General features: G+C 56.7%; 2 protein-coding genes across 4 annotated transcripts; one reads left to right on the top strand and one right to left on the bottom strand.

The window, feature by feature from the left end:
• Positions 1-175: 175 nt before the first annotated feature.
• Positions 176-3,199, top strand: FAM180B (family with sequence similarity 180 member B). 2 transcript variants are annotated; one of them, XM_032282279.1, is made up of 4 exons: positions 176-555; positions 818-1,009; positions 1,835-1,905; positions 2,121-3,199. In XM_032282279.1, exons 2-4 carry the CDS (start codon positions 925-927, stop codon positions 2,514-2,516), a joined length of 552 nt encoding a protein of 183 aa, XP_032138170.1. In that variant the 5' UTR covers positions 176-555; positions 818-924; the 3' UTR covers positions 2,517-3,199. The 2 variants fall into 2 exon arrangements, with proteins under 2 accessions (XP_032138170.1, XP_032138171.1); XM_032282280.1 differs by lacking the exon at positions 1,835-1,905 and having other exon boundaries at positions 176-1,009; positions 2,086-3,199.
• Positions 3,200-3,646: 447 nt separating this feature from the next.
• On the bottom strand, positions 3,647-8,735 carry C1QTNF4 (C1q and TNF related 4). Of its 2 annotated transcripts, XM_032282273.1 has the most exons (3): positions 7,868-8,735; positions 7,591-7,645; positions 3,647-4,815 (listed from the first exon to the last, which is right to left on the bottom strand). In XM_032282273.1, exon 3 carries the CDS (start codon positions 4,808-4,810, stop codon positions 3,821-3,823), a length of 990 nt encoding a protein of 329 aa, XP_032138164.1. In that variant the 5' UTR covers positions 4,811-4,815; positions 7,591-7,645; positions 7,868-8,735; the 3' UTR covers positions 3,647-3,820. The 2 variants fall into 2 exon arrangements, with proteins under 2 accessions (XP_032138164.1, XP_032138165.1); XM_032282274.1 differs by lacking the exon at positions 7,591-7,645 and having other exon boundaries at positions 7,868-8,734.
• Between the last annotated feature and the right edge of the window lie 1,782 nt (positions 8,736-10,517).

Genomic DNA, 10,517 nt, shown 5'->3' with positions numbered 1-10,517 from the left:
GTACAGCAGTGTGATTAGGGCTTACTGCAGTCTAGACTGCCTGGGCTCAGGTGATCCTCCCACCTCAGCCTCCTGAGTAACTGGGACCACAGGTGTCTCCCACCACACCCAGCTAATTTTTTTACTTGTAGAGATGAGATCTCACCATGTTGCCCAGACTGGTCTTGAACTGGGCTCAGCCATCCTCCTGTCTTGGCCTCCTAAAGTGCTGGAATCACAGGCATGAGCCACTGTGCTCGCCCTGAATTAAGAATGTTGTTAGGAAACAAGAGGTCCCAGGGTGGGGCAAAAACTACTCAGGAGCTGCAGATTTGTCTGTCTGCCAGGGGACGGTACTCCTTAGCCCAGCTGATTGGATCTGTTCAGCCTGTAGCAGAGTGCCTGAGAGGGGAGTGCTTGGCTCTGCCTGTGTTTAGGGCCGCCCAGCCAGCCCGCCATGCAGTTGGAAGACTGCAGCTGATGCATTTGGCAGCTGAGGGGCTCCTAGAGGCTGGGCTGGGCCAGACTGGGTGTCAGGGCTGGCCTCAGTTGCAGGATGTTTTGAGGGTGAAGACAGTAAGGTGGTCCTACTGCCTGGGCTTTCCTACCCTTTGGGAGGGCCAAGCCAGAGCTATTTGCTACCAAACACCTTTTTCCTATTAACTAAGCATACCGCCCATCTGGGCAGGAACAAGCTGAGGGCCTGACAAGCAGGGAGCCAGGTTCCTGCCAACAACCAGATTCCCCATTTCTAAAGAATGGAAAGAGCTCCTGGGAGGTGACCAAGGCCACAGCCAGCCCCTCCCTGTTGAGCACTGAAGACTGACACGCATTACAGAGCTCTGGAGCAGCCTGCAGTGGAAAGTTGAAGCCGAGGTGTGTGGCAGGCAGATGAGGGAGCAGAGAGCTGCTGAACAGAGAGAGACTCAGAGGACGTGGTGAAGCATGGCTGTGACCCTGCAGTTCCTGGCTTGCCTGGTGGTAGCCATTTGTCTCCTCTCTGTTGTGTCTACAACCCAGCACCATGCAGGTATCAGGGCTTCAGGGTGGGTGGAGAGGATCCAAGGAAGGCTGCCAGCTGACAGCAGTTAACAGTTGGGGAGGCTAGTTGGGCATAGGAAGTGTGGGCATGGTAGGTACCAGGCTGATGTGTGCTGTGGTGGGTGATAGTGTGGGCCCCACCCCCAGAACTGAAAAGGTACAGGTGACACCTAGGGAGATAGCCCTAAGTGCTCTTAATGCTGGCCCTGGGCTCATTCCCGCTGATGCCCAAAGCAGAGTCTTTTGACCTGCCTGGGCTTGGAACAAACATTGCAAGGGTGAGGCAACATCCCAAGGTGTGGGCTGGAGGGAGTTGCCACAGACATCCTCCCCTGCCCTGTCCTCGCTGCCTCACAAGGATCTACCGCTGAGGAGGAACAGGGAAAGAGTAGGCTCTTCCCAAAGAGGTCCTTGTCCTTGGGAGAGTAACTGGCACTGTTTTACGTGACTCTGCCCTCAGATGATTATAGGGAGGGGAGGATGGTGGGGAAGGGTCTTGTGACCCGTTGGCCTGGAGCTCTTTACCAAGGGCATTGTGCAAGTTAAGGGAGGAGTCCTGGGCATTTGCCAACATGGTAACTGGGCTTGGGATGATGCTTTTGAGATCACAAGACCTATGCTTGGGAGGGTGAATGTCAATGTGCATGTGTGTGCATGAGAGGGAGGGGAAAAGGGGGCATGGGATGGCATTCCTGCCCTTTTGTAGCATGATGAACTGCTCAGGACCCCTACCAGGCAGCAGAGGGGCACTTCTGGGAGGTTGGGTGTTCACGGTGTAGCATGGCAGGGGCCTGACTCCTCTCTGCTGCCCCAGGGCAGCCCATGGACAGCACCAGCGTGGGAGGTGGCCTGCAGGAGCCAGAGGCCCCGGAAGTGATGTTTGAGGTCTTTCCTCCCAGCCTGGGACATGGGGGTGGGCATGTCCAGAGGTCCCTAAGCTCAGGGTTGGGAAGGGGGATGTCTCAGGGTGGGTCTGCTAGGGTTGGGGGACAAGCCAGCATGGGTCCTACTGCCTGCTTCTGCCCCCTCCCCCTGCCCACTCTTGCTCCCTGCCCTGCTCCCCAGGCCACAGCCTACCCCTTACATGGCTCCCCTTGCAGCTGCTCTGGGCTGGGCTGGAGCTCGATGTCATGGGGCAGCTGCATATCCAGGACGAGGAACTAGCCTCCACACACCCAGGCCGCCGACTCAGGCTCCTCCTGCAGCACCACGTGCCCAGTGACTTGGAGGGCGCTGAGCAGCGGCTGCAGCAGCTCCAGGACCTGCGAAAGGGGCCTCCTCTTAGCACTTGGGACTTTGAACATCTGCTCCTCACGGCCCTGTCCTGCATCTACCGGCTCCACGCAGCTAGTGAGGCTGAGGAACGGGGCCGCTGGGCCCAAGTCTTCACTCTCCTGGCACAGGAAACACTCTGGGACCTGTGCAAGGGTTTCTGCCCCCAGGACCAGCCCCCTTCCCTGGGTCCCTGGGCCTCCGTCCTTGACCCCTTCCCCTGACCCTCCCCTTTTGCTCTTTCACCTGCCATTACCCCCTCCCCTCTCCCCCTCAACTCCCCAGGCAGACCCATCTTGGGCAGGGGCTTCTGTCTGGCACCTAGTTCTTTTCACTGTGTTCAGATCTCTGGGCTTGGCTTGCGACATCCCCTCCCTGCTTACCCTGACCAGATCTTGTTTCTTGGATCTTGAGAGGCTAAGAACCCAGGCTTTGGGTTCCAAGGATTAGGCACAGAGCTAAGGGCATGACAGGCAGGCAGGGGTGTGTGGACATCAGGAGTCAGGTTTGAGAAGTGTGTTCAAGAGATGCTGAAAGGGAAGCTGTCCCAAGTAAGGCCAGGTCAGATCCTCCAACTGCTACCCTGGCAGTCTGTGACGGTCCTGTGGAATTCACAGGAATCCTCTAGGTGCTGAGCATCCCCTTTTAAGCACAACCAAGGATCTGGGGTCCCCGAGCCTCCAAGTTCCCATCTGGGTTGGGAGAATAGATTAGACTTGAGCTCTGTCTGTTGGAGGAGTGGAGGGAAGCAGGCGGAGGGAGGCAGTATCTCAACAAGTGTCGAGTGAACACCTCAGAGGAGGGAGTAAGGCTGGGAGAAGACCAAGGAGAGACAAGCGGAGGTGGGCTGGAGCAGGTGCGGCCCTGATTCTGTGTTGCTCTTCTCATTAAATGTTCTGTTTCGGCCTCCCAGAGCCTGTGTCATTCTATGTCGGAGTAAGCTGTCCCCTGCTCTGGGCAAATCACTCGCCCCATCCAGGGAAGGCAAGAGTCAGGACAAGGAGGTATCAACTCCTCATCCCATTCCCACACCCTGCTAGAAGGAGGAATGCACTGTTTCCTTGAATTCCATGCCCCCAGTGGGCCAATGGGGTGCTGTCCCTTGTCACAGAAAGGCATCAGCCGGGTACTAAGGTTGAAGTCATCGGTCAATGAGGAGTCAGAGGGCTGGACAAGGCAAGGATAGGAAAGGGCGGCCCCAACGAGCTAAACGAACGTGGTTTCACCAAATTCCCACCTTCTCGCTCTCCCAGGGTCTGAAGGGACCCTGCGCTCCAACCTTCAACCCTCTCCCTGGGCCTGTGGGCCCCTGGTAGTCAGCGCCTGCCCACCCATCCCCGGAGAAGGCATCGTAGTCAAGACAGCGCAGGGGCCTGGGCTGTCGGGCGCCGCGCGGGCCCGCTTTCTTCTTTATTGTCAGAGTTCAGGCGCGCCCAGTAGCCGTCGCGCTCGCGCGGGGCGTTCGGGTCGCGGACCCGGCTCGGCATGCACCCCCCTGGCCCTCCCGGGCTCCTCTCCGGCCCGGGGCTCACAGCAGCTCCCGGGCCGCGAGGCCTGGCGGATCGGCGGGGTCGAGGTCGGGGTACACCAGGAAGCCGGAGAAGGTGATGTACTTGCCGTGGTTGCTGTAGGCGCCGTAGCCGTCGTGGTCGTGGCTGAGCAGCCAGACGGCGTCGCCACGCCGCAGGGCCAGCATCACGCTCTGACTCTGCATCTCGCGGCGCCGCGACGCGCCGTCGTCGTAAATCATGGCCTGCACCTCATCGCGGTTCTTCATCAGCTTCACCGACAGGGTCTTGCGCGGCAGCTTGCCCAGCGTGAAGGAGAAGAAGTAGGCGCCGGGCAATCGGCAACGGAACACGCCAGCCGCCGCGTCGAAGTCGCCGCCGATGTTGACCAGCTCGGTGTCGAAGGCCAGCGGCTGGTGCCGCGGTCCGGGACTCGCGTCCGAGCCCACCAGGCTGCGCGTGCGCGCCGCCGAGAAGGCCGAGCGTGGCTCGGGGGGCGCGGGCGGTCCGCGCGCAGGCGCGTCGGCGTCGGCGTCGGCGTAAACCAGGTAGCCGCTGAAGGTGGCGCCGGGCGCGCCCAGCGCGTACTGCGGGGCACCGTGCAGTCGCAGCCACACCGTGTCGCCGTAGTCGAGCTGCAGCATGGCGCTCTGGCTGGCGGCGCGCCGCGCGCTGGGCCGCCGCTGCTCGTCGAAGGCCAGCGCCTGCACCTCGTCGCGGTTCCGCACCAGCATCACCGACAGGCTCTTGTGCGGGGCTTTGCCGGCCGTGAAGGAGAAGAAGTAGGCGCCGGGCACGCGGCAGCGGAACTGGCCCGTGGCCGCGTCGAAGTCGCCCCCGATGTTCACGTACACCTTGTCGAAGGTCACTGCCATCTCCGACGTGCCCTCCAAGGGGGTGGTGCGTGCCGCGGAGAAGGCAGAGCGCAGCTCAGAGGAGCCCGGGCCGGGGGCCGGGCCCAAGGCCCAGCAGGCCACCGGGCCCAGCAGGCCCAGCAGTAGCGGCAGCATGGCGCCTGGGAGGGAGATGGAGGGGCGAGAGAGGAGGGTTGGCAGGGGCCGCCTCCAAAAGCTCGGCTTTCCATCGGGAGAAGAGGGTTCTCTTCCCAGCCCTGCCCTTAACTCACAAGTAGGTCTCAATTTTCCTACATCCTTGGACTAGCTCAGTGCTTCTCAAACTCTAGCGAGTCTCACTGTCACCTGGCGGGCTTATTCAAACATACATAGTTGGCCCCCATCCCCACAGTTCACTCAGTAGGTCTGGGATGGGCCTGAGAATTTCCATCTCTTTGTGGTTTTTGTTGTTGCTGTTGTTTTTGTTTTGTTTTTGAGACAGAGTCTCGCTCTTGTCACCCAGGCTGGAGTGCAGTGGTGCGATCTCGGCTCACTGCAACCTCCGCCTCCCAAGTTCAAGTGATTCTCCTGCCTCAGCCTCCTGAGTAGCGAGAATTTGCGTTTCTGGGTGATGCTGATGCTGCTGGTCCAGGGACCACGTGCTGAGAGCTAGTAGATTAGGCTAGGAGTCTCCAAACAGCTGTGGGTGTGTGCATACCCACAAAATGAAACCCCTTTCTTAAGTGAAAGCTTCCACACATACCACAGACCAGCAGAAACAGTCTGGTTGAAGAGGCCTACAGCCCTGTCTGCTGGGCTCACCCCTACGCCTCCCATTTGACACCCAAGGGCCCTGGTAACCGGATGGTTCATGGGGGTCTCTGAGTTCCCCTCAGCTCCAGTTGGCTGCATTTTCCTGTGGTTATTTTATGGTCCTTGATCTGCCACTCAGGCAGATACAGACTCTCTGGGTTGACGCTCTGCATGACCGTTACTGTTTAAACCCCATCTGAGCAGGAAAGGAAATCGCTGTTCCCTGACCCCTTTCCTGGCCTCACCAGGGGCCCTTCCTGCATAGAGGAGGCCAGAACAGTTGGGCTTTGAGGTAGCTTCCTCCCCTAGTCATGAAGTCAGAGTAAAAGAGAAGGTGACTCCTTTCTCTGCGCTTGGAGGCTGGTTAGGAAGGAGTGGTGAGCAAGGGGCTACTGGGGATGGAGAGGGAGAGCAACAATTCCAGCAGGGCTTTGGCAAGGCAGTGAAGTCAGCAGCTTTGTTCCTTGGGAGTGTTGGATTAGAGAGGACAGACAGCCAGATCTGAGCTTGGGTCCTGGCTCTACCACTGACACTGTGAAACCTTGGTCAGGTTCCCTAACGTCTGGACATGGCTTCCTGTGTAAATGGGGAGGAGACATCATACACAGGCTTGCTGCAGGGGTGCTCTGAGATAGGTGTGAACATGGTTGGTCAACAGCAGTGCTGAGGTGTGCCAATGCTTCTGTTGGTTTCCCTGAGAAAAGTGATCTGGTCCAGTTCTTGATATAAGGGTTTTTAGGGACTCAGTCACTCCTACCCCTGAGAGCTTGGTGAAGGCACTGCTTAACTCAGAGGAGTCACTCTCTGATGGTGGAATTCCATCTGCTTCCTACTAGGGCATGTGCTTTGGGGCTTGAACAAAACAGGAAAGAAATGAGCTGCAGATATCCTGGGATATGGGCTTCTGTAGCAAATACCCTGGAAATATGTATAGCTCTGCGTCTCTTAGAGACAGCAGGGCCCTGCTGAGAAGGGTTGCCAGGTGTGGATGTGCAGAACATGCTAACTGGAATCTAGCTCACACTCCACATGTTACAGCAGCACCTGGAGGAAAGTGTGCCGCCTTCTCATTCTCATAATAAAGACCCCAAATTGCTAGCCCAGCTGAATGCTGTCTCTTTCCAGAAGAGGTGCTTTTTCCGATTCTCACAAAGGTGTCCTATGGGTTAGTGATATCCTTGGTGAGGACAGGGAGAAGGGAAGGGGCCATCCACGGTGGTGAAGATGGCACCTTACAAGTGTCCAGTGCATTCCCTTTTACACAGTTGTTTTAGACACATGGTCTCTGCGAACCTGCAAGACAGGTGGCCGCTCTCCCATTTTATAGATGAGAAAGCTGAGGCCCAACAAGGGAAAGCATTTTGGCCCAAGGTCACCCATGGAGCACTGGGAGAAGCCTTGTACTGAGGTTTTTTTTAACTCAAATTCAGTATGCCTTCCTCTCTGTCACTCTTCCTTCCTAGACACAGGTATGTCCAGCCAATTTGTCCTCTGCCTCAATTTACCTTTTTGCAAAACTAGGAGAGGAGATCAGGGGAATGAGTCTTGGGATCCAGGGTGAAGGAGACAGAAAGCAAAACCAAACAAAAACAACCAAGCAAACACATTCTCTAGTGTTTTGTCTTCTGGGAGCATGAGGAACAGCTCAGCTTTTCCTGACACTGCTGCTTTCCTAGTGGGTCATGTCCCAGAAGCAGCTGACCGTCCTATGCCTAGCAACCTCCCAGCCAAAGTTGGTGTACCCCACCAGTGCCAAGGGACTTCCTGTGTGCCCAGTACCCAGCCTTCGTTTCACCCACACTGCCCATTTCCCAGATCCCTGGGTCCTCGTCCTTCCCTGAACCCCCTTCCCTGACCAGGTCAGAGGTGGGAGGGTGTCAGGTGGGTGTCATAGCCCCAGGGAAGGGAATAGCTGTTCCTGGCTCTGTCCAGGTGGGGCTCAAAATAGTCATCTTCAAAGAGAAAAACTAGGACACAGAGCTGGGCAGACCCAGAGCCCCGGACGCAAGGCGGGAGGTGCAGCGATGTCAGGTTGAGGGGATCACAGAGCTTCCCGATGTGCCCCGCTGCCCCACCCCCACTGCCCCACCACTCACCAGTTAACCCTTCCCTCAAGCCCTGCCAGAGCCCCCTCCCCAACCTACCTTGAAAGCCCCTCAGCCTTCCAAGAAGTCCCACTTTCACAGAAGCCAATTAATCCTTGTTTAAAAAAACAAAAACCAGAAAGGGGTACCCCAATCCCTCTCCCCAGACCTTCCCTCCATCCATCCCTTCAGAGTGAAAGCCCTTGTGCCTGTTTCAGGAAAAGGCTCCCAGGTCCTCCTTTGAAGGAAAAAGGACCCAATTTCCCCGCGCCTCTCCAGCCCCCGCTTCCAGTAAAGGGGGACCCTCGGCTCCCCGCCTCCCCTGAGCTGCCCTCACCTGGCTGGGGGCGGCGGTCGGGTCGGGTTCGGTCCAAGCCCGCGATCCGGCTCCGGGCTGCGGGCTGCGGGCGCCGGGCTGCGCACTGACCGCCCGCCCTGCGGCGGGGGCGGCGGGGGTTCGGGCTGCTTCTCCCCGCCCTGAGGCCGCCGCGGACAGGGTTCTGGGGCCCCGGGCCGGGCGTGGGGAGGCGTGAGGGAAAGGGAAGGTCAGCCAAAGAGGGAGCCGAGCGAGTGGAGAGGCGGGAGGAGAGGCAGGAGAGAGGTAGAAGGGGGAAGAGGAGGGGGGAGAGGGAGAGGGAGGGGCGAGCCGCAGGGCCTAGGGGCTCCGCACGGAGCCTGCGCCGAGCTCTGGACCCTTCCTCATCTGTGACCTCCTTAGAGCTTCGTCCTCTGGGTCTAGAGAGCAGGCATCATTAATCCCGCAGACGGGGAAACTGAGGCTCAGAAGGGGAAACTGAGGCCAGAGGTAGCGGCTAACACGGGGTGGCCCAGAGCACTCTACAGTCCAGCTTCCTTCCTGGTATGGGGAGAGAGGGCTAGAGCTGGACTCAGAGGCTGGACTAGCCTTTGGACTGCAAGGACAATAGAAGGTGAGATTTTGGCTGGGACAAAATGATGTCCAGGCTGAGTGGCCTTGGGGGAGGGGTCTGAAGGAAGAGGAGGATAGATGGGTCAATGTTGCCAGTAAAGGAAGAGTGGAAAATAACTAGTTTCCTCTTCTCACCTCCAAATCAGAAAATGCCCACCGTCTGTTTGGAAGGAGGGAAGAAGGCAGTCTGCAGGCATTGGAGGGGCAGCCTCGGTCCCTCGGGGAGAGGGGCAGTAAGGAGGAGAGTCCTTGGGGCAGAATGGAATTTTCTGCTGAGAAGGTTGCTTCTCCAAGAAGGGACAGGGTTGAGAAGGGCAATGGGTGGGCAAGAAGGGTCTCTGGAGAGGCAAAGTGATACCCTGCCTAGCTGAGGCTAGGCTAGCAGGAGTCCAGCAGGGCACCCAGGCTGGGAACAGTGTTCTTCTCACCAGACGCACTACTGCTGGCCTCCACTCTGGGCTTCGAGCCCGTGGGGTGGGGGCTCAGATTCCCTTTCTCTAGGCTGCTGATCTCTCCCATGATGGCTGTAGAGGTGATGACAACTGCCTGGCATTCAGTAGATGTTGACTGAGTGGATGACTTTCGAAGAGCTCTACTCTTAGCAGCAGCCAGAAGCTGGTGCCCTCTGCCTGGCTGACTCTGGAGCCAGATCACTCTGCTGCTGATCTGCTCTGTGGTCCCTGAGAGGCCTGGACCCCTGTTAACCCCTCTGTCCTCTGGAGCTTTCCTTTGGAACTCTCAAAGTTCACCCAACCCCAGTTAGTCTATTTGTCTCTAGGAAGATGTTGGTAGTGGTGATTGGCTTCGCTTCAGGGATGTTAGGTGAATGATGGAGTGAATTAATGAATATGTGCCTGAATAGAAAGGAATGAATGGAGGAGTTTCAGGCTAGATAATGAGGGTATTTGGTGACAGAGGGTGAATCAACTGTCTAGCACTTGTCAGATCACAACTGTCTCCCTTCACCAGCTTGAAAAGCTTGGGCCACAGGACTATGGGGAGGACAAGAGGCAGGGTAGGGGTGGGATGAACCACACAGGGATGTGGAAGGAGAGCTGGGGGAGGCCGGAAGCCAACCTGTGGCAGCCACAACCCTTCTTAGGGCTATGGGCCTCTTCTGGATCATAAGAGTGGGGCTGCTCTCCTGAGGGTGTGATTCCAGTGGAGGGAGGGGAGGGGAGAAGATATATTAGAGGATAATGAAATCCCAGTTGAGGTTTGGCTCAGGCTAGCAGCCATTTGACACTCCCTGGATCCGCAAAAGAGTTCTCACCAGAGAAGTCAGGGTTGAGGTAGAGATAGGTGGCTGGGGCAGATGACATCAGGATTTGCATCAGGGGGCTGGGATAGGGAGGAAGCCACTGGGAAAGGGATATAGAAAAAGATGATGCCATGAGCTGGTGGGTGTAAGGCAGATGGATAGACCCCAGAATGGGAGTTAGGAAGAGGTGGCAGCAGGATCCAGAGAAGAGCCTTAGGCTGGTTATAGCTCCTGCTCCCTCCTCTCATTTTACAGCCACAACAATTTTATTTGAGACAGGGTCTTGTTGTGTCACCCAGGCTGGAGTGCAGTGGTGTGATCTTGGTTCACTGTAGCTTTGACCTCATGGGCTCAAGTGATCCTCCCACCTCAGCCTCCCAAGTAGCTGGGACTACAGGTGCAGCCCACCATGCCCGTTGTTTTTTTATTGTTAGAGACCAGGTCTCTAACAATAAAATAAAATTTTATTTATAGAGACCGGGTCTCACTCTGTTGCCCAGGCTGGTCTTAAATAACAATTAATTTTTATTTTTTTTTCCTGTGTTATACATTTTATATTTGTCTTTTTATGTACATTATTTCTTTTGATCCTCACAACAACCCTGTGAGGTAGGCAGGGAAAATATCAGATTCACTTAATAGATAATGAATTTAAGGCTCAGAGCAGTTACCATGTACCTAGTACAAGGCAGACAGAATAAGAACCATCAACTTTTAGGTTGGGGGCCCTTTTCTCTAAACCACATAGTTTCTGAGAGTATAATGTAACCCAAAATATTTTTACCGCTTCATCCACAC

This window comes from Sapajus apella, unplaced genomic scaffold (genome assembly GCF_009761245.1).
Source record: "Sapajus apella isolate SASKATOON/1434 unplaced genomic scaffold, GSC_monkey_1.0 scaffold14, whole genome shotgun sequence".
NCBI classification, from domain to species: Eukaryota; Metazoa; Chordata; class Mammalia; order Primates; family Cebidae; genus Sapajus; species Sapajus apella.
The sequence above is the reverse complement of the archived record's forward strand: the minus strand, read 5'-3'. Positions and strand labels throughout refer to the sequence as shown.

Coding starts and splice junctions, on each gene's coding strand:
- FAM180B (XM_032282279.1), top strand. CDS start 925: ATGGCTGTGACCCTGCAGTTCCTGGCTTGCCTGGTGGTAGCCATTTGT. Junction 1,010..1,834: donor TACAACCCAGCACCATGCAG/GTATCAGGGCTT, acceptor CTGCTGCCCCAG/GGCAGCCCATGGACAGCACC. Junction 1,906..2,120: donor CCCCGGAAGTGATGTTTGAG/GTCTTTCCTCCC, acceptor CTCCCCTTGCAG/CTGCTCTGGGCTGGGCTGGA.
- C1QTNF4 (XM_032282273.1), bottom strand. CDS start 4,810: ATGCTGCCGCTACTGCTGGGCCTGCTGGGCCCGGTGGCCTGCTGGGCC.